The sequence below is a fragment of the Triticum urartu genome, chromosome 3 (assembly GCF_003073215.2).
Source record: "Triticum urartu cultivar G1812 chromosome 3, Tu2.1, whole genome shotgun sequence".
Lineage (NCBI taxonomy): Eukaryota > Viridiplantae > Streptophyta > Magnoliopsida > Poales > Poaceae > Triticum > Triticum urartu.
This window is the reverse complement of record NC_053024.1, coordinates 143,927-165,152: the sequence shown is the minus strand read 5'-3', so window position 1 is coordinate 165,152 and position 21,226 is coordinate 143,927. Positions and strand designations below refer to the sequence as shown.

General features: G+C 46.7%; 2 protein-coding genes across 5 annotated transcripts; both read right to left on the bottom strand.

Moving 5' to 3' along the window:
• Positions 1-6,744: 6,744 nt before the first annotated feature.
• Positions 6,745-14,785, bottom strand: LOC125542216. 4 transcript variants are annotated; one of them, XM_048705166.1, is made up of 21 exons: positions 14,526-14,785; positions 14,154-14,216; positions 13,644-13,966; positions 13,441-13,537; positions 13,288-13,365; positions 13,139-13,198; positions 12,952-13,056; positions 12,143-12,256; positions 11,851-11,892; positions 11,581-11,688; positions 11,311-11,489; positions 10,296-10,579; positions 10,077-10,198; positions 9,909-9,951; positions 9,696-9,787; positions 8,954-9,002; positions 8,804-8,874; positions 8,585-8,704; positions 7,771-7,865; positions 7,345-7,390; positions 6,745-7,038 (listed from the first exon to the last, which is right to left on the bottom strand). In XM_048705166.1, the coding sequence occupies exons 1-21, from the start codon at positions 14,643-14,645 to the stop codon at positions 6,991-6,993; spliced, it is 2,259 nt and encodes a 752-aa protein (XP_048561123.1). In that variant the 5' UTR covers positions 14,646-14,785; the 3' UTR covers positions 6,745-6,990. The 4 variants fall into 4 exon arrangements, with proteins under 4 accessions (XP_048561123.1, XP_048561122.1, XP_048561125.1 ...); XM_048705165.1 differs by having other exon boundaries at positions 8,585-8,707; positions 14,526-14,784; XM_048705168.1 differs by having other exon boundaries at positions 8,585-8,707; positions 14,154-14,210; positions 14,526-14,784.
• Positions 14,786-17,623: 2,838 nt separating this feature from the next.
• On the bottom strand, positions 17,624-18,871 carry LOC125542203 (F-box/LRR-repeat protein At2g43260-like). The gene has a single exon (XM_048705156.1). The coding sequence runs from the start codon at positions 18,869-18,871 to the stop codon at positions 17,624-17,626; it is 1,248 nt and encodes a 415-aa protein (XP_048561113.1).
• Positions 18,872-21,226: the final 2,355 nt, after the last annotated feature.

Genomic DNA, 21,226 nt, shown 5'->3' with positions numbered 1-21,226 from the left:
CTGGGACGCCTGGGGCGCCGGGGAACGCGTTTTTGGTGCGAACAGGGATAGGGCCCGCCGATTCAGCAAGACGCCGCTTCGTTGTCCTCATTGCTCGGTTCCCGCAAGAATCAATGCCAAGGCTGCCGCGCTGTCGTGTCAGTCAGCCTCCATTGATGCCTCACGGGCGGCGCAGTGACCGACGCGCGTCCCGCCTGCTCCCGCCACGCGTCGCCCGGCATGCAGGCTCTCACCGCCCCATTGCGGCTATAAAAGTCGACCTCCCCGCCGATGAACGCCACAGCTGCCACACCCCCTCGCATCACCACACAAAGCAGCATCCTCCCCCCCTTCCCACCGACGAGCAAATGGCTGAGAGGTTTCCAGGTGACGGCGCGGCGGCGAACGGCTTCGGCCGCCGCCATCTACAAGAGCCGGAGGTGCGCCTCCTCTACGAGGCCGAGTATTCGGCGCCCCCGGACATGTGTGTGCCGGGGTCGTGAAAGTTGAGCACCGGCGGCGTCCCAGTGCGACCGGTGCCCGAAGGGGCTGCACGGCGGGCCGAGATCGCCCGCATCCGCTCGTCGTTGACGAAGGAGCAGCGGAACGAGCCGAGTTACGCCGCCGACAGCCACACGCTGTGGACGATGTACTTCGAGCGCCGCCGCGAAGACCAGATCGCCTCCTGCAACGGCATCATCAACGACGACGGGCGGCGCGACTGATGGGGCGTGTGCGGCCGCACCCTCGAGGCCATTCTCGACCGCATTGAGACCGGCAACACACCGCGCCTCGAGTACCCACCGCGGCTGTCGTTCTCTCGCCGCCGTGGCAGTTCCTGGACGCCGCGACGAATGCAGTCGGAGACGTCATCATCCTCGGGCTCCGGCTCGCTCTCCTCCGTCTCGCCGGCACTTCGCCCCGTCAAGCCGGAGCCGGAGGAGACGCCGCTCTGTCGCCGCACCCGCAACGGCGCCCTCATCATCAACGAGAGTGCCCGCCCCTCCCCGCACACCCTCTGCCTGGTCCGGCCGAAGCCCGAGACGGGGCTACTCCCCGTGAAGCCGGAGCACGCGGGCATGGTGGCCCCCGACGACAAGGTCGCCCTCAAGTGGGCGAGGGAGGACTACGCCCGTGAGCAGCTGCTCTGCCAGCACCAGGCATACGCGGAGCTCCAAGCCCGGCGCCGCGGACGCGAGGAGGGTGGCGTCATCGTCCTCGACAGCGACGAGGAGGACGAGCCGGGCCGTCCAACCCCCCACCGCGTGTCGGCGACCCTGGCCAGGGGTGCAGTAGGGACGGCGGCGGCTCCGGCGGGGCATGCGACGACGACGACGACGGCAGCGGCGGCGGCGACTACACCCGTTTCTGCAACAGGCTTCTCGGCATGTAGATGGCGGGCGGTGGCCGCGGCGCAACAGGGCTAGGCGTAGTTTGGCGCTGACTACGGTCATGGCGGACGATGGCGGCGTCTGTGACGTCGTTCCCTTCTCGAGGCATCGTTGTGGCAAGTCGCGGCACCACGCTCGAGATGCTCCGGGGGAAACCCTAGATCTGGGTCTTTCCGGATCGGACGATGACGACATCTTTGATGTCTTAATCCCTCCTGGGGGCATCGTTCTGGAGCAGGTGCTGACTGGAAGGGCACAGAGGCGGAGCGGGGTTTCATCCCCCGCATCGAGGACGGCGGATCTCGGCAGCGTGGCGCAGTGGAGTCTCGGCGTCCGGTGCGGGTGGACGGACTAGCGCAGGAGGACGGCGCTGTCTGGCGTCGTGGTGGCGTCGACGGCAGGCCTAACAAGATCGTTGCGTCAGTTCATGTTCTGAAGATGGATCGGCGGAAGACGGCGGTGACGACACATGAGAGTGCGTCGGACCGGTTTGTACCCCAAACCCAGTATGTGGCTTGGTTGGGGCATCCGGCTTTAGATGTTAGGCTTTGGTGCGAAGTCTGTTTGGTATTAGGCTCGGACTATCGGCACGCCTTCATCAAATGGATATGAATAGCGACAATTATTGCTAAGATGGTGGCTTTAGACTACCTGATGTACTACTTTGTAAGGTCTTTGTGAATAATTAATAAAATGGCTGCATGCATCGCTCACATGCAGAGGCCGGGGATAATCCTCCATTTCTAAAAAAAAGTAGGCGTAGTTTGCATTTTTTTAAATTTTTTTACAAATTTCAATGAAATTTCGCTAAGTTTGTGCCAGATCGCCGAGTTTGTCCAAATTTGTATGAAATATCTCCGAGTTCGCGCGATTTTGATGACAACCTGGGGGTGTCGACTGGGAACGAAGTTACCCCCATGCGCTAAGCAAGCGCCGGTTTGTTTCTAGATGGCTCTTTTTTGATGTCTTGGGGCCGAACAGCTGGAGATGCTCTAGTGTCTACTCGTGTGGATTGATTATTTGTTGACGGAAGAAAAAGAAACGAGCAAGGAGAGCTCAGCTCATCGATCACATGCATGCGTCACGCGGGTGACGCGAGCAATCCTGACGTACGCATGGATGCATGAAGCCCAAGATTGATGGATCAGCTGCCTTGGATTGCTTCTGGCGATCGATGACAGAATTGTGCCAGCCAGCCAGGTCTCTCTCTGTTTCTGTCTAGATCGATCGATCGAGCTTGCTTGATATCACGCATGACGTGTGCGTGTATGACGCACGTATATCTCCATGGAGAAGCCTCGCTGACACCGAAACCATTAGCTTTGTCCATCTCTCCATGTCGTATACCTCCATGTCTGCCTTCAGGCAGCTAGTAGAAACATCTCTCCTCAGACGCTTCCTGTGTGTGTGTGTATGTATTTCCTTTCGTTCGGGTTCATAGTATTTGTCAATTCTAAACTTCGGTTAAAATTTAGAGCCGAAGCCCAACACAACCCAGCCCGGATGTCGGGCTATCGAGCTAAGCTGCCATTGCTCATGTCTACATCCCACCATATATGACTATACAAAGTGCATGATGGCACTATAGCATCTCCAAAGGCACTCCTCAAACATTTTTCATATTTTCAGGTGGACAATCGGGACCTTGTTCAGACCCAAAAACGCCTGGTCCATAGGCCTTCACAATCCTGTCACATATATTCGGACAGTCTGGATTTTCTCAAACCTACCTCATATGTGGTGGGGAAGAAATTGAGCAGTTCGGACATGTTCGCCACATCAACTTCAGGCCACCTCAGCCTCTCTCACACACACATGAATACAAGCAAACACCCTCTCTCTCTCTCGCTCCGCATACGTCGCGTCAAGCCCTACGACTCTATCGTGCGTGTGCGGGCATTATTATTCCTGGCATATATACATTTATATAATACCGGCGTGCATTTCGCCAATATGAACAATGTGCAAATAATGAATGATTCATCACATCCATAAACCATCCACCCCAGAAATCTGTGGTCGACGCACGCATGTGCATGCATGGCGCCAAATGAAGAACAAAAACCGGATCTAACTCTTGTGGAAGCTAGCTAGCCAGCCAGTGGTCCGATGCATGGCACAGATCACAGATGGATGAACACATGCCATGCCGACATGTGTACACAACAATCTCTAGGGCCTTCTCTCTCACGGACCAATCCAGCCACAGTCGACATGGTCATGAGACAGGCAGTGGCTTTTAAACTTTACACAAAGCACAAGAGGCAGACGCACAGCTGTGCAAATGTACTCCCTCCGGTCCTTTTTACTCTGCACATTGGATTTGCCGAAAATCAAACTTTACTAAGTTTGATCAAATTTATATTAAAAATTATTAGCATCTATAATATTTAATAAATATAATATGAAAATATATTCCAAGATGAATCTAATGATATTGGTGTTGATATGTGAATGTCTATAATTTTTTATATAAACTTAGTCAAAGTTGGATGAGATTGACTTCAGACAAACCTAATATGCAGAGTAAAAAGGACCGGAGGGAGTACACCACACCAGCAACCAAGCTATGCTCGAAACCAAAAGTATGTCTATCTATCATAGTGTGGTCCGGTAGGGATGCATTTGGATCCTTACATGTTGGATGTACATATATTTGTGTACTACCAATGAGTATTCAGCAACGGAATATATGTAGAGACAGAAAATTTCGAGGAATGTAGTACTCCGTAATCATGGGAGTGGCAATTTGGTTCCAGAGCACAATGGTGTAGTCATATTTTTTTTTAACGAATCTAAAAGGATATCTAAAAATCTCATAGAACATTAACAGGTGTGTTTAAAATATATATGTAAAAACTTCTCAAATATTGGGTTGGCTCATAGGCTGCAAAAGGAAAGATTTGTGGCTAGCAGGAAGCAAGAAAATTTTGGCTTCGGTGCTTGTAGTCGTCGTTAGGTCGTCTACGGATCTGGTTGTATTTTTTATTATTTCCGGTGTTCGTTGTGCTGCCATGATTGAAGTTAGATACTCCCTCCGTCCGAAAAAACTTGTCCCAAGCTTGTCTCTTAAATGGATGTATCTAGCACTACATCCATTTGAGAGACAAACTTTTTCGGACGGTGGGAGTAGAACGGAAGTTTCCTTGGAAAAATAATAATTTCTTGAGGTCTCACAATAATCTTTTCAGTTTTTTTTTATAAAGTCTCCATGTAGCTTGGGATACACAACGCTTTTATGGTCATCATATTTGTCCAAAAATAATTGGTCGTCTATGCTACATTTGATTGATATTTTTATTTCTTCTACGTTCATCGTGTCCTATCTTCCATCTATCCTTAATAGCAATGACTAAACAGATGGGTGTACCCCCTCACTCGTGCGACCAATGGCGACCAGAGATATGGTTTCTCTAGCCTCTCGCCGGCGCCGCCGCTGGTCTACCTTGCCTCCTGCAGTCCTAGGACCATGGAGACGTGGTCGATCTCGGACCTTGCCGCAAGAGGGCTATGTTATTAGGTGTTTTTTTTTTTTTTAGGATTTGTGTCCTATTCAAGAAGACGAGGCGGGGGCAGCTCCTTGAAGAAGTCCTGGCGGTTCTTCACGCCTAGTCCCCGTCCTGGCGGTGCTTCTAGCATCGTTGAAGGGCGTGTGGAGGCATTTCTCCGGCGGATCTCGTGGGATTTGGTCAGCGTTTGTCTCCGATGGATCCGCTTGGATACAGTCTTTGTTCGTCTGTGTTTATGTGTCTACTGGTTGGGGCCTTTCCATCTACGCTTCTCTTCATCAGCGGTGGCGGTTGTTGTATTGGTGAGATGGTCTTTTGGGGCCTTAGTACAGCGACTTCCCGGATGTCTACTACAGTAAGATTTGCACCACTCGGACAAGGGAGGGGCGACGACGGCGGCATGCCTTCGGCTTGCTTCGGTGCTTTGGCTTATTAATATTGTACCCCCTCTATCCCGAATTACTTTCTTAGATTTGTCGAGATACGGATGTATCTAGACACATTTTAGCAGTGGATACGTTTGTATCTAGACAAATGTAAGACACGCGCTTTCAGGCTGGAGGTAATATTTCGTTTGGTTGGAAATATGCAATCAACTGTTTCTCGTCAACCGCAGTCCAAGCAACCCACGGTGATTTTAGATGATTCGGTGTGAACACCCATCCATGGAAGTTGAAGCTCCGGCTCAAAATGAAAATGGAAGTCTGCGTGCTTGGGGAGTACTCTTGCTCTGTCTGCATCTACTGTTACCCGTCCCATGCATCGACGACGTTCAAGGCATGGTCTCATGATCAGGTCTCACTCTTAGGTCAGGTGTAAACCGACCATGGAGCGTTGGTACAGGCACGCTTAGGCTCAAGTCAAGTCTCCCCTATCTTTCAGTCGCAAAAAAAAAAAAGTCTCCCCTATCTTTAATTTTCTTTCTTCCACACGTACGCCGAGTCATGACTTGACTTGAGGACAGGTATTTTAAAGTATATATATACAAGTACGCAAATATAGGGCAGTACGTTTTCAGATAGGGCAGTACGTTTTCAAAAAAAAAGTCTCCCCTATACTTGTAGTTTGCTTATACTTTAAAATATTTTAAATATATATATATATTACAAAAAAAACTCTTTAAACAATATTTTAAAAAATGTTGAACACGTATTTGAAAAAATGTTGATCATGTATATGAACATGTTGAACAAGTATTTGAGAATGTTGAACAGGTATTTGAAAAACAAATGTTGATAAGTATTTGAAAAACAAATGTTGTCAAGGACTTGAAAAAATGTTTAAAAAGCATTTGAAATAATGTTGTACAAGTATTTGAAAAAGTGTTGATCATGTATATAAAAATGTTGAACAAGTATTTAAGAAAATGTTGAGCAAGTATTGAAAAAATGTTGACAAGCATTTGAAAAATGTTGAACAAGCATTTTAAGGAAAAACAAAAAAAGAAACAAAAACAAAAGAAAGCAAAAAAATGGAAAAAAAAAGGGAAAGGAAAACTAAACAAAAAGTGGAGAACATGAAAGAAAAGAAAAAACAGAAAAAAAGTCCGTAAAAAAATGAAAAACCGGTGTCACAAGCATCAACTACAAAACGCGTCTCACACTTATCAGAAGCAAAACTTGGGCGGAGTGGATAGCAGATCGAATCCCGCTTCTCGCATGTATTAATTTTCTAATTTTTTTCTTTTCTGCGCGAACACAGGCCGGCCCCCATTACTTGAAACGCTTCAGCGAGACACCCCGCAGCGATCACTTAATGCAATAAATAGTCGCTGCGACCTTATAGGAGCATTGTAGTGTATTATTTGGATAATCGTGTGTCCTGCCAAAGCATCTGGCCCTTCTCCTATCACCACCACCAGTAAATAAACAAAACAAGAAGGTAACTCCTCTCCATTTCTACCGAGCATTTACAACGATCTCATCAGGTTCTTCAGCGTTCGATCACAACGAAAAAATACAATACCACCAAAAAATAATATATAGCACGCCACGCCCATCTATCAGGCCATCTATATATCTATCACCACAAGAGCCCTATATATGTCGACTGTAGACTCCAAGAAGAATAAACACGGGTGGATATACATTAAGCCGGATCGGATCGGTCGTCTACTTGAAGAAGAGGCCCTTCTTCCTCCCCCGCCGCTTCTCGACGGCCTGCATAAAGAATAGTATCCACATGAGTTGGTTCAAGGAACACATGATCTTCATGCCCAGCGTGTTAGCAGGTATGACCTTTGGGACCTTCTTGTTAGTGGTAGTAGGTAGGGTCTCTTATGTCAGATGTTAGTGTGAGCTTGGATACAGTACTGTACTGGGGGCCATCATCACTTCATGATGACCAAACAAACTGATCATGTTGTTGTTATGCAAAATAATAGCAGCAGCAGTAGATGGTGATGGAGGGGTGGTGCTGTTAGTGTGCGGTGTGGCTTTCGCGAGAGATAACGGATGAGCTCATACCATTGATCTGAACAGTCTTAGCACCAGCACAATCGTATCCCGCGACCTGCGAAAAAGTTTGGATACACAGCACGATAAGCGGCGTATAATATGCGTCCACAACTCTACATGACACTGTACAACCTCTTCGGTAATAAATAAACTAACATGATGCCAACAGTCACGAAAAGCAGGGACAGAAAGGAAGGGGGCATCTGGCGGAGTATTTCCAGCTACCATACTTAATAAGGAATTTAGTCCTGAAACGACGCACTTACTTCTGTCCATATCATACTAAAAGAGTCGATTTTCAATTTAAAAAGCGATGACATGTAAAGTTGTTTACTACAGGCAGCCAGAAGCCCATGCTGCTAACAAAAAATTTTGGGCACGCATTAAAACTATGCGCCTATTTATAATGAAGCAGGTTTTCAGAGAAGAACTCACGTGTTATTGTCTGCTGGCTGGAGATTATACTCGTCACCATCAGCCGACACAATCGAAAACTCTGTCTGACGCTCATATCCGTATGGAATATTAATCTGGAAAGCACAGCATGAAATTTGTGGTTATATTACAGCATACATATCCAACAACAACTAAGATGCTCGGGTTTAGATCAAATACTTTACGCAAAAGGGAAATATTGTTAAAACCAGAACCCGAAAGGGAACATAAATGTCTTGGATTTCGTATAATATAGTGCTGGTTAAAATAAAACCAAAGCATGATGTAGACTAGTTTACAGAAGTACAGTTTTAAGCGATTGAGCTTATATGCATGAGTCATTTCTATTGCTCTGCCCACATTTTTTGGTAGGAGTTTATCAATCTCCTGTAGAAAAATATATGATAACTCTGATGATGACCCATCCATAAATGTAACCCCTATCTGCACTATCCACAGTAAAACTTGAAGAAGGATCCTGTAAGCTGGAACACAGATCACCTGCTCCAAGAAAGAACTCAGGAAACACGCAGTTTGTGGCTGCTTTTCCGGACTTTCTTATTTTGCAGGCATAGAAACAGAGATATCTACACGACTATACATACGGAACATCACAAAGTTGCCAGACTTATTTCAGGGTAATTACTGGTGAGTATGTACTGGCACCTAGCTACCACTGGTTCTCCTTCAGACCATTTTAGGGAAATCAATGTGCTAATCATGTACCGAAAGAACCAACAGAATCCCTTGGCAGTTCCAGACCAAGATCCACATTCAGGAGAAAAAAAACTAATACTGAAGAGTAGGGACATACAGCAGTTGCTTTCTGAAATTTCTCCGTGAGAACAACACCACGCTGCCCGTTACATTTAATGCTGTAACCTTCCCTCTTTATTGCCAAAACAGCTGGTTCCCACATGTCTAAGAATCTCACCTGCTATTATGGGATTAAACATTTCATTTAGTTTTGGGACATCGCAAAAAAGCAGTAACAATGCTATTGGTAGATAATTGTAAAGGACAGGAGACATACGGGCAGTTGGACTTGATAAGACACATGCCCAACTTCAAGGGTTTTCTTAATGAGTTCCTTTGTTTGAGGGTCTGCAACAAAGATGATTACTCAAGTTATGACGCGTACAAAGTGCAAGCGGAACAGCATGTTCACAGTTTCGATACTCACCGCAAGTGATTTTTGCTTGATCGTTAGCATAAACCTTTACGATGTCACCCTACAATAGAAAAACACGAATGTTTCAAAATGAAACGAGACATTTTAATACTGGAAGTTATAGAAGCAAATCGTTTTTTTAGAAAAAAGTTTAACCGTCTGCATGATTTCAACCCAGCTTACATAGCATCTTGCTGGTATCAATATTTCATAATGGAAGAAATTTAAGAAAAGAAAACACAGGTAGGATTGTCACACCGTCGGAATATTCTGGATGTCAACAAACAGAAAGAAGAGCATCGATACTAATGGCAAATATCTAGTGATCAATTGACCTGAGCTTCCTCAAATCTGAGATCTAAGAGATCAGAAGAAAAAAAAAGGTGACTGCTAGGCTTGATTCGTGCTTTAGGAAATACAAAAAAAGAAGAGGTGGGTGGGGACCCTCATCTGTGCTTTTCCTAGTACCAGTAGAGTTCAGAAGTGAAAAATTACAAAAGGTTATCTGGATCTACTTCCTTGAACTTAAGAAGAGCACTCACATTTTGTAGTAATATTCAGCTTCATCGCATGTTTTCACAAAGATCGACATGACACTCTGAGTAAATTTTATTCTCACCATCACGAAGCTCCCAGTCCCCAAGAGTTCAATATTTTGTCATTTCAAAAGGAACACAAAAAATGCATAGTCCCAGTCCCAGGATTCCTAGATGTAAATCATAGCATAAGGATCAGCACATGAGAAACTGACTACCTTTCTTTTTCTGTCGTCTAGGGGTTGGACTTCAATGGCTAGTAGATTATCAACATCATCAGCAGTAACCAAATAGGTGGGTTGCCTTGCTCCTACACACACGCGCACAAAAAGGAGTTATGTGAGACACAATGGCATCCTTCCTGATATAATAAGTAACAAGGTCACAGACCATAAATTCACTTATTATGCAGCACATACACAAAATAGTACCTTCTATGAATTTTACGGAGCCATCATCCAAATGACGAACCCACTGCAGAGACAAAAAAGAATTGCAAAAATGAAAATCCCATGAAAATCTGAACCAACAAGAAGTATGATGAGATAGAAACATAATATTTATTCAAAACGTGTGTCAACAAGAAGTATGGAGCGTACCTCAAAATTACAACTTGTGGTTCCGTTGATGGAGAACCCACTTGCTTGAAGGTCCCGTCCAGGAAAAGGCTCACCCGTGATTCGAAGACCCTCTATGCCTGGCAATGGATCATCCTCTGCAGCTGCATATTGAAAGAAATGGCATCTATCTTCAGACTGAATGCAATGCTAAACAATTATGACGAGTAAGTTTTATATGAACTTAACCCAATAGTCTACCTTCAGAAAAAGAAGAACCAGGCTCCTCGGGAACAGTAGGAAGATAGGGATATGAAGGGTTTGCTTCCTCAAGGCCAGATTCTAAATTAGGTGAGTCTCCAGAACCCCACTGAGCAGAAGGTTCGCGCACATGTTGGTCTTCAGGCCCCACAGAATCATCCAAGACATACCTTCTACTAGGGCCCTCGAGTGGTAGGCTCGAGTTCTGAGCAACGAAACCAAACTGCAGAGCATCAGAATCACGTTGAGACGCTTGAGCAGGAACATCCTTCCTAAATTGGTTGCTGCAATCATAAAATTAGTAATCTCATTTAGTACTCTAGTTATGCCTAAATAAGTGTATACAATATGATAAATTACAGACTAACATAAATGTGCTAAACCTGCCAGCAAACAGTTTATGGTTAACAAGATGAAACAACGATATAAAAAGCAAGAGCAGAAGCAAAATGTGCACACGTGACACATCAATGAACTTTTCAGAATTATTGATTATCCTAGAAATTGCAAGATTCAGTGATGGCTCTTCCAAATTATACTATCATCCAATAAATCATTAATCAATGCCATGGACAAAACAAACTTCAGAAGTGTTTATGTCTGTTGTTTTTATCCAGCCTTTCCCTTTTGTCACTTGCTGGTTTGCCTTTTCTTCATCGTTGATTATCCTGAAGGTGCGGATAACCAGCCAAGTTACTTTACTGATCCTGGTTCTTGTCCCTTGCCTTCCCCCTTTTTTCTTTCTTTTAGTTCTCTTTTCACTTCTTGGTCCTTTGGTTGCCTCCAAATTGATAGCCACGTAAGGTGTCATAACTCATAACCAACTCAATAATAGTACAGGTAGCATTTCAGCAACTAGTAGGATGTTGCTGGGCAATTAATTAACATAGATGATGTAGTCTGGGTGCTAAGTAAGTATTTGCATGACTACCATAAACATGCGACTGAAATACTGCAGATAACACTGTTAAAGAGCAAAAGGTAAATTGTTAAGCTCTTAAAGAATAAGCACTACCTGCTTGAAAGAGCGGTCCTTCCTCCGTAATCTTGATCCATAATTCTTGTAGGAACCTCAGTTGGAATTACTTGATGGTTTTTCCAATTACCTCTGGCTTGAACAGGGGAAGGGGAAGACATTGGAGATTGTACCTGAGGATATGGCGTCTGGGGCACAATATCAAGGCCGCTTTTGTACTGGGAAAGTACGTAAAAGGTTATTAGAGGAAGGAAGCGTGTGTTGCAACATAATAATGACAAAAGCAGTGTAGAGCTATAGTGAAGTTACCGATACTTTTCCAAGAGGGTTGTTAGGTGACTGCACAGGAAGGCTGGTCTTATTTGGCAATTCATTTTGCCATGGGGTAATCTGATACTGTGACTCCTTAACTTTCTCCTGCATCATCCAAGTTTGCACACAAGGCAACTTCAAAGTTCTGTAAGAAAAATATCAGCAGTAAGCTGTGCAAGCATGACAAGCTCACTACTGACTACAGAGTATGTGCGCATTGCGCTTCTGAAACAAAATGCATGTTTACTGTAGCTTCATGTGGCTCACCTCGGTGAGCATTAGTTGCTCCTGCAGATGCCTAAACAGAACCTGCAGGGCGAGGAACACACATTCAGCAAATGGTTAACTCAGGCCCTGGCCACTTCCAGCTCAATTCAGAACAAAAACAGAATCAGCTTGATCTATGCATTTCTGAATTTTAAACTGTGCTCAAGTTGCTCTTCATCATCAAAAGTTGTGCCATGTTTCTTAGTCGCACTGATATAGTTCCAATGAATATATTCAGGTGCTAGTTACTCAATGACGGCTTCCTGCCAAAACTTCGGGAAACAAGACATACCTTCAAATTACCAACAATGGATTGAGCATCGGGGACAGACGGTCGTAGGTTCTCATATTCAGACAGAATAGGCAGCAAAGAGGATATGAACATTGACCTCTCTTGATGTGCAGTCTATACAGTAACAGAACAAAAAATCAGTATCATTTCAGTTTTTTTACTACTATGTTAACAGGTTGTACAGATGAATGATCGAGGTACAAAGAAATTCTAACATATCAAAAGAAATAAAACTCGAATCTAACTACAAAATTCCAAGTCCAAGACCAGGAATATCTTACGGTAAAATCTGAGAACTCCAAAATGTAAAAATGACAGAACCAATTGCGTTCTGTTTACCTTACCCTCAGTCAAGCACTCTCATGGAATAGCTGTTTCTCAAACTGCAAGTTCATAGGTCATAAACCATATCTAACTATTGTAGCAACTGAGCTGCATAAGTATTTTAAGGTGAAAAGATTCCTTAGGTTATTGAAAAACATGGTTATGTGTAACATCCCTGTGCGAAGCTTGAGCTGCAATCCTAATGCACAGGCCCGACTAAGATAACAAATGCATTCATAAACTTTCAGTGAATGTGTTATCTGATCTACTATAATGTTTTTACACACATTTTGGATATTGTACAGCAAGATGCAATAAGAATCTTCAGTTCATAGAATACAAACAAATTCATACAATTTGAAATGGGTATCGTAAAATCGTCACCAATTTAAAATGATCTCTACTTGAGGATGCAAAGATAGAGCATCTGGCAACCATCCAAAGCAAGCATACAAGTCAGGAAAATTCCAATGACAGAAAAGTACCTGCAATGCATATGCCAGGCGGATGTTTTCCTCGATAATATCTTGTCTATATGCTAAAGACTTTGATGCTGCATCAACCAAGTCTTGCTGCTGATGATCGAATGCCTGAAAAAGAAAACCGTTTCAAAGATAATACGGTGTGCTCAACCAACGGAACCAAAGAATTGCGATAAAGCAAATATCTTACCACGCGCATATAAGCGATGCGTTTCTCCAGCACCGATTTTTCCTTGAGTATTAGTGCTTCCTAACAGCAATAGCTTGCAGGTCAGGTACAAGATAGAAAGGGAAAGACAGCATGAATGGGGTGCCTTTTCATTGTACAGAAATATTCACCTTTATTATGTAGTTATCCAGATGCTTCCGTAGCTGTGTGATCTCTTCTTCGTGTTCTTTGACCTTAACAGTGAGGTCCTGCATCGGAACGATCTTTGTCAGGAACGTTAGGCCATGCAGATGCATATGGCGTTGCAAGGGAATCAAACTGACCTGCTTCCAGGACATGTTTGAGTTCATCTCTGAAACAGGCAGTAACCCCTGTCCAGGTAGATTGAGTCTGGAATCATAATCGCCTTCTTTTCTAGGCCTGCGGGAAGGGATTTTTACTATTCAGTACTGGCCCCAAAAGGCCCTCCCTTCTAAGACAGAGAACTGCTTAGGAAACAAACACCATATATATGTGCTGGAGTTACCTGGCCGGAGAAACGGAACGAGACGACGGAGTCGAGAAGTGCGACGGTCCACCATTGTCCATGCCTGCCGGTTCCCTTCTAAACGCGCCGTTAGCCTGGCCGCTGTCGAGGTACTTGTTGTGCCTCATCTGCTCGTGCATCAGGGGTTCACCTCCACTCTCTGAAACCCCGTTCTGACGGAGAGCAGAGGCGCCTCGCGGGTTCGCCGGAGCAGCGCCGTCGTAAGGCTTGGGGCCGTCCATCTTGTTAGCGACGGCGGAAGCTGCGTGGGGCTCTTGGCTCGCGCCGCCGCCGAAAGTGGCTTGGGATGCGGCGTCCTCGCTCTGAAACCAAATCAACAGAGAACAGAGCACGTCAAAGATGATATGTATTTTCATTCGTATAGCCATGCTATGCTAGCAACACCAGTATGATATGATAGGATAGGATTCATTGTGCCTGCCGCCGTGCCCTGGTAAACAAAAGGGGGATGGATGAATGAATGATTTGGCATGGGGTGTGAGCACTTACGACCCTCTGCAGCAGGCGCGTCTTCTTCATCAGCTCCTCCTTGAGCCTGTTGTTCTCCTGCAACTAATGCGTTGGTTGGTTGGTTCAGCAAACGACACGCCTGACTAATTACTCATAAACAGCATTCAGCGCAGTTTTCTGAAGGCTCACATCACAAGACGTACATACACTAGTAGGAAGTGTCACAAATTGTGCAGGCATGTAATTGGTACTCCACTAGTGAAGAGAGCACGGACGGCCCCGTGCGATTCGGCCGTTTCAGCGGCGAGCCCAAGGGGATCGCCGCGGTATGTAGTTATAATCGATGGAATTGCAGCGGGATACAGACTGGGTAAGCTGGTGAGGTAGCGGGGAGGGAGGGGGGTAGCTGACCTGGTCGCGGATGGTGCCCTCGGCGCGCTCGACGGCGCGGATGACGTCGAGGAGGCTGCCGTCCCCTGCCGCGGCGGGGGCGGGGTCGTCGGCGGAGGAGACGGAGGCGAGGTGGTCCATGGGGGTGGGGGCGAGCGCGTGGAGGGAGGAGACTGACTGACTGGAGCAGGAGCGGGGGAGGAAATTCGGGGAGCGAAGCGCGTGGAATCAAGGGATGGAAATGAAGGCGACGGGCAGTGACGGACGGAGCCACCTACCACGCCACGCCGGAGGGGGTGGGGGTGGGACCGGAATGAATGGAACCTCTCCGGTTTGAACCGAACCCCACCGGGTCCAAACGCCCACGGACACGCCCGGCCAGGGACCGGACAGCACGCAAAAAATCAGATACCTTGTTATCTCAAATCATCAAATCCATGTTATTATTAACACAACATGAAACCTAATCTAAACGGAGCACATCCGGCCCGTGTCCCCCTCCAAGTGCTGCTCCGGTCGCCAGCAGCGTAGAGTGGGGCATGGGACACGTGCCGGCTCACGGGGCACAAGTCGCCGTTGTGTCCCATGCCCTGCTCTTCCTTATCGAATGTCGTCACGTTCACATCGCCGGCCGACATGAGACCGGCGATGGATCAATCATGGGAGGAGGAGTCAGCGACGTCCACCACGACGCGGTTGGGTGGCCGTGCACCATGCACGGCTCCAGGGAGTACGACTCAGCCTCGTCGACGTCGGCCATGAGGGCTTCATCCGCCTCCGGCGCCCGCCACCTCGCACGGCGGGCTCGCCGCGCCATACTTGCGTAGTGGCGGTTGCACATCCCCGGAGTGGCGCAGTGCCAGGCGGACGCCCATCTTCTACTCGGGACCGCATGGAACGAGCTCCGGGTCAACAGATCTGGAGGTCTACGACTCAAATCCGCTTTCTGTTTTTTCCTAGAACCGGGCGGATTGTTTTTGGTGCACATTTGTACTCTGTTTCTGTTTTTTTCCCTAGAACTGGGCGAATTGTTTTTGGTTTTTAGCTACTTTTTTCTTTCTTTTTTATACATAGGGATCCATCTCTTCATGACTCAAACGGGCTTTGGATTGAAGCTTACTCATCTAATCTTTCTCTTCTCTATTGCCAATGATCAAGATAAGGTTCCCTTTTCCATATATGATCTGGAAATTATAAAGGTCCCATGTTTCTAGAGCATACTGCATGGATAGCTTTGATGGGAACGTGACGCCTACGCCATGGGAAACAATTAAAGGTTTACATCTACTTATTACTCATCACTCACTCGATTGGCTATGAAGAGCTACAACATGATTATTCTTCTTTCTTTCTTTCTTGATTTCTTGAGGAAGCAAAGGGAAGACTTGTGGTATCATTCACAGGAGAGATGTCATCTCTAGTTGGTGGTATTAAGGACAGGTGGCCAAAAACAGGTATGACGCGTTCAACTTAATTAACTTAGGGATCATTTATAGCCGAACTTAGTAAATCCGGACCTAAAACGTATGCATACGCCCGGTCAGTGACTAGGCGTGTTTGTTTTGAGTCCCTATTTGTCTGTTCATGCAATTAAACCCCTCATTTCATCCTAATATGTCCAGTCACTTGCACGTGATTGCTAGATTTGCCCCTCAAAAAAAAAGATTGCTAGATTTGAAGAGAGGGTGTCGGTGTCAAAACCGGCGGATCTCGGGTAGGGGGTCCCGAACTGTGCATCAAGGCCGGATGGTAACAGGAGGCAGGGAACACTTTGTTTTACCCAGGTTCGGGCCCTCTCGATGGAGGTAATACCCTACTCCTGCTTGATTAATATTGATGATATGGGTAGTACAAGAGTAGATCTACCACGAGATCAAGGAGGCTAAACCCTAGAAGCTAGCCTATGGTATGATTGTTGTGTATGGAGTTGATTGCCTACGGACTACAACCCTTCGGTTTATATAGACACCGGATAGGGTTAGGGTTACACAGAGTCGGTTACAATGGTAGGAGATCTTGAATATCCGCATCGCCAAGCTTGCCTTCCACGCCAAGGAAAGTCCCATCCGGACACGGGACGAAGTCTTCAATCTTGTATCTTCATAGTCCAGGAGTTCGGCTGAAGGTATAGTCCGGCTACCCGAACACCCCCTAATCCAGGACTCCCTAAGAGGGGAAAAAGAACAAACAAATAAATGTGGTCCGGAGTGGATCGTGTCCTACGTGGCGGACTGACCAGGCGCGTCTACGAGCCTTATATCATCCCTACATTTGTCCTTAATATAAGGTTTCACGGACAGACGGATGTATATGAATAATATGAGGGGTCTTCGCTGGGTCACTTTTCTTTCTTCTCTCTCCTGTTCGGTCACTGGCTGGATGAGTCCGCAAACGTTTGAGGAGAATTTGAGAATGCTGGTTGTAGATTCACTTAACTAGGCCAGATGTCTACAAGTCCAGCGCAACAGAACAACAGTTGTTGCGGATGTAGAGAAGTATAGATCGGAAGAATCCAACATGTAGACACATAAACGAAGACTGAAGACGAGCACCAACCGAATCCCGCGAGATCTGCTGGAGACACATGTCCACACGCCCACCAACGATGCTTCACGCATCGCCGGGCTGGGCCAGGGGGTGTCACGATCTCACCTTCCTGAACTGGACGCAAATGTTAAACAAACTTGAAAAAACAAAGCAACATCCCTTCTGGCATCAAGGACCATGGTCATAGGGCTACCGGGGACGAGGTGGACCAGCGGCAGCGCCGACGGGGGGCAAAGAAACCCTAAACTGTTTTTTCTGTCCTTACTAGGAGAGAAGGCGTGGCGCTGCGTCGAATAATAGATGCGTTTTGGACCATACAATCTTTTCATACAAAAACCATGTACTAGCTAGTATGGTTTTGAAGGTACGCGTCATATATGTTTGATTCCACTATCACATTATTTTGGTGTACAAGCATGGAGGCAAATCCCAGAGAAACATTACACAAATGCAACGCTACATTTTCTCCCCTACTAAACAAGCGTACGCACATTTTCTTGTCTCAGATATTACTTGTAGACTACTCACTCCGTTTCAAAATAGATGACTCAACTTTATATTAACTTTAAAATCTAAAGCGGAAGCAGGCTTGGAGTGTAGGCGGTGATGTTGAAGTCACATACGTTATTTTTGTAGTCAACTAGCGTGCCGCTATCCGGGTGGTGATAGCTGAGATGGTGGACATCGGCATAAAACCTAGAGATAGTTTCTTGAGTCTGGCGATGACAGCGGCAGAGATGGCAGGACGTCCCGCCATAGAGCAATATGGAGTCAGCATCCGCTGCCACTGGACGAAGGCCTCTGAAGCCTGGAAAAACGGGGTACCCGACGATGACGTGACGACGCTCCCACCGTGGACCTTGTCCTTGTTCATCGTCATCCATGCCGTGGCACACCCACAGCTCGTACGACTCGTCGACTTGGTCAGGCACAAACTCTTGGGGCACGCACAGGCACAGCTCGCCGGACAGCTCCGATAAGGTGATGGCCTGATAGTCGATCCTCCGGCGGCAGGGCGGGGGCGGCGTGACGCCGAACGACTCGTCGTCCAGCCTGAAGCGCATGAACCCGGGGGCAACCGTTGTCGCGTCTTGGAACAGCGACTCGTCGATGGTCCAGAACAAGGAGCCCTTGAAGAAGGTCGCTGTTCGACCCGGCATGACGGGGTACGGCGGTGGCGTTGACGTCTCACGCCAGTAGTGTGGGATTCGGACGGTCAGCACCTCCATCCCGATGGTGTAGCGGCCGTGGCCGGAGGGCTTGTCCGATGAGCGGTAGGAGAAGCGAGCGACCTTGTAGGCGTTGGAGCGAGGGTCAAGGCCGAGGCCCAAGGCCTGGTGGCCTATAGCACGCGGCCTGCCGACGACGTGAGGGCGGTGCAGGCTCGGGGGCAGCGTGACGGCGCGCCGCGTGGCCGGGTTGAGCAGGTGCACCGCCGAGTACGCGGGCACCAGGACCAGGCCGTCGCAGTGCGCCAGGTCGTGCGCCGCCACCTCCCATGGACCGGCGGCAGCGCGGGGGAGGAAGGAAGGGCCCGACATGGCGTGGACGAGGGTGGCCTCCTCCTTCTGGCTCTCCCCCCACAGCCACAGGTATAAGCCTCCGGTGGTCACCTCCCCTGGTAAAGTCTTTACGATCTGCGGCGAGATGAGCAGGCAAGGCTTCTGCCGGCGGAGGTGCGCGCGGCGGAACGAGGCGTCGTCGACGGCGTCGCGCCATGCCTTGCAGACGCACCTGAACCGCAGCAGCGTCTCGACGGGGAGACGGAGCAGGATGTGCGCCGCCACCAGCTCCAGCGGCAGATACGGAAGACGGATCATCGTCAAGCCGCCGAGCGGTTTGATTTTGATTTTGATCGATCTGACGCGCAGATCGCGATTATATAGGCGCCGGACCCTAGGGACTAGCGATTCGATTTCTTGCAACAAACTAATTAATAATCTGACCGTAGGATTATATAGTTTTATCGGCGTACGTCGACCACATACTCCGAATCGGAGTACAAACTTACTTAGTCTCCGGATCGTCTACATCTTTACAACTTTGGAAATGTCCGACAGTTAGTTAGGAAACGAATCGTATACGATTCACACGCACGCATAATAAAGGAAGGAAAACGCTCCCCACGATCCCGTTCCGTTAGTTTGTTAGCTCCCCTCGGGGGGAAATCCCGTCGAAGAAAACGGAAATAAACCCTAGGACTAATAAAACCCAGTTTGTGCCGTGCTAGAAAAAAATGGCATAATCTTTGAAAGCAGAATATTTTTTTCGAAAAGAGGCACTTTATTGCTTAAAAGATTTAATCATTACACCCAGTCTCTGCATAGTTAAGATGCACACAGCCAAACAATATCCTCTCATTCAAATGAAAAAATAAGAAAGCGAAATACAAGGAAAACATGAAAGTATCCGTATAATGCCTAACGCGGAGGGGGCCCAATCCGATCATGCTGCCACCCGTGTTGGATAAAAGTATCCCTCGCCGTATCCTCCAATTATGTACACACCTTTATAAACAGGTCTCGATTCTCCACGTGTTGTAGAGAGAACCATAAACGAAGAGTTGTGGTACATCTTATTAACACCAGTTTTTCGCATTGCCAAGAACATACCAAATATGGTGTCTGATGGAAAAATGTTCAACATCAAAGTCGTGTGTCTCGTCAAAACGGTTGATTTTGATATAAAACTTGTCTTCATCCGAGGTCGTATACAAAAGTTAGAGCCAAAACAAGTTGCTGCAAAAAATTGGACATTACCGGACTATCCAGAAATTGGACCGAACTGTCCGGTCCAGTTCGTGAAAATTGCCCAAAGCTTCTGTTGGGAACAGACTGTCCAGAAGTTAGACCAGACTGGCACATGAAGAGAAGGAGTTGCAGGAGTTCCTTGGGAATTTCATGAAGGATCGCCAAGGCAACATCACTCCGGTTGGAGAAATCAAGCTTCCTCCTCCTCATGATGAACACGTTAAACCCTCTGTGAGTAATACCTTCTCTCCTAAGGTATGGGCTAAAATTAATAGTCACGTTACTGATAGCAATAATCTTTTATACCAAATTTTTTTGGAAAATAGTAATGCTCAAAAAAGTATGCCTCAATCATCTATTGGTAATGTTGGTGTGCCTGTTACCGCAGAAACCCCTAATCCAACTTTACCTATTTCATCAGCGCCTCCCGTGCCGACGAATTTTTATCCTAGCCCAACAAATCAAATTGTTGCTGCACCCATTAATCCTATCATGAGTATGCCAAGTTCGGTGGTGACTCCGAACCAAACCCTACCTACAAGTGCAAACACTGTTAGATCATTGCCGTATTGCAATTCGGCATACATGCCACAATTCACACCTACAGCTACTAATCCTGCTCCTCATATGCCACTGCTATAAGCTTCATCGTCCACTGTGAATGATGGTCTAGCTAATCTTAGAGAGGAGACGGCTAAGATGATCCGAGAGAATTTTGGAGTTGAGTTACCAAGGAACCGTATTTACCAAAAGCCATATCAACAATACTTTGATCAATTCAATGCCCTCCGGGATATAAAATTCCAGATTTTGCTAAGTTTAATGGAGAGGGCACAAAAACCACATGGGAGCATGTTAGTCAATACTTCGCACAATTGGCTGAAGCAGGCTCACTAAATGAATTGAAAGTGCGTTTATTTCCTTTATCTTTAACCGGTGCCGCATTTTCATGATTTGCCGCTTTACCACATGGTTCTATTCGTTTATGGTTGCAACTAGAACAAAAACTTCATGATCATTTTTATATTGGCAATATGAGCTTAAGTTGTCACATCTTACATTAGTTAGACAAAAGCATGATGAATCAGTCTCCGATTACGTCAAGAGATTTAGAGATACAAAAAACCGGTGCTATATTTTGGTGATAATCGAGAGTGATTAGGATGATCTTGTGCTTAGTAGTTTGATAACACACATTAGAGAAAGGCTAGAAGGCTATGAGTTTTTAAATATCAACCAAGTCTTACAAAGGGCTTTGGCTCAGGAAAGCCGAAGCAAAGATCTTAAAGAGGAGCATAGGTATAACACTGATCGTCCTAAGATGAATATGGTTGAGTATGATAGTGAGCACCCAGAGTATGAGGGTGATATTTATGCTACTGAATTTGTTTGGCCATCTAAGGCCAAACCATTTACTTACAATGA

Excerpts from the sequence above, each read along its gene's own strand:
- LOC125542216 (XM_048705165.1), bottom strand. The coding sequence starts at position 14,645 with ATGGACCACCTCGCCTCCGTCTCCTCCGCCGACGACCCCGCCCCCGCC. Across the intron at positions 14,217-14,525 it reads AGGGCACCATCCGCGACCAG|TTGCAGGAGAACAACAGGCT; the intron begins GTCAGCTACCCC and ends CCAACGCATTAG. Across the intron at positions 9,003-9,695 it reads TAGACGACAGAAAAAGAAAG|GGTGACATCGTAAAGGTTTA; the intron begins GTAGTCAGTTTC and ends TTTCTATTGTAG.
- LOC125542203 (XM_048705156.1), bottom strand. The coding sequence starts at position 18,871 with ATGATCCGTCTTCCGTATCTGCCGCTGGAGCTGGTGGCGGCGCACATC.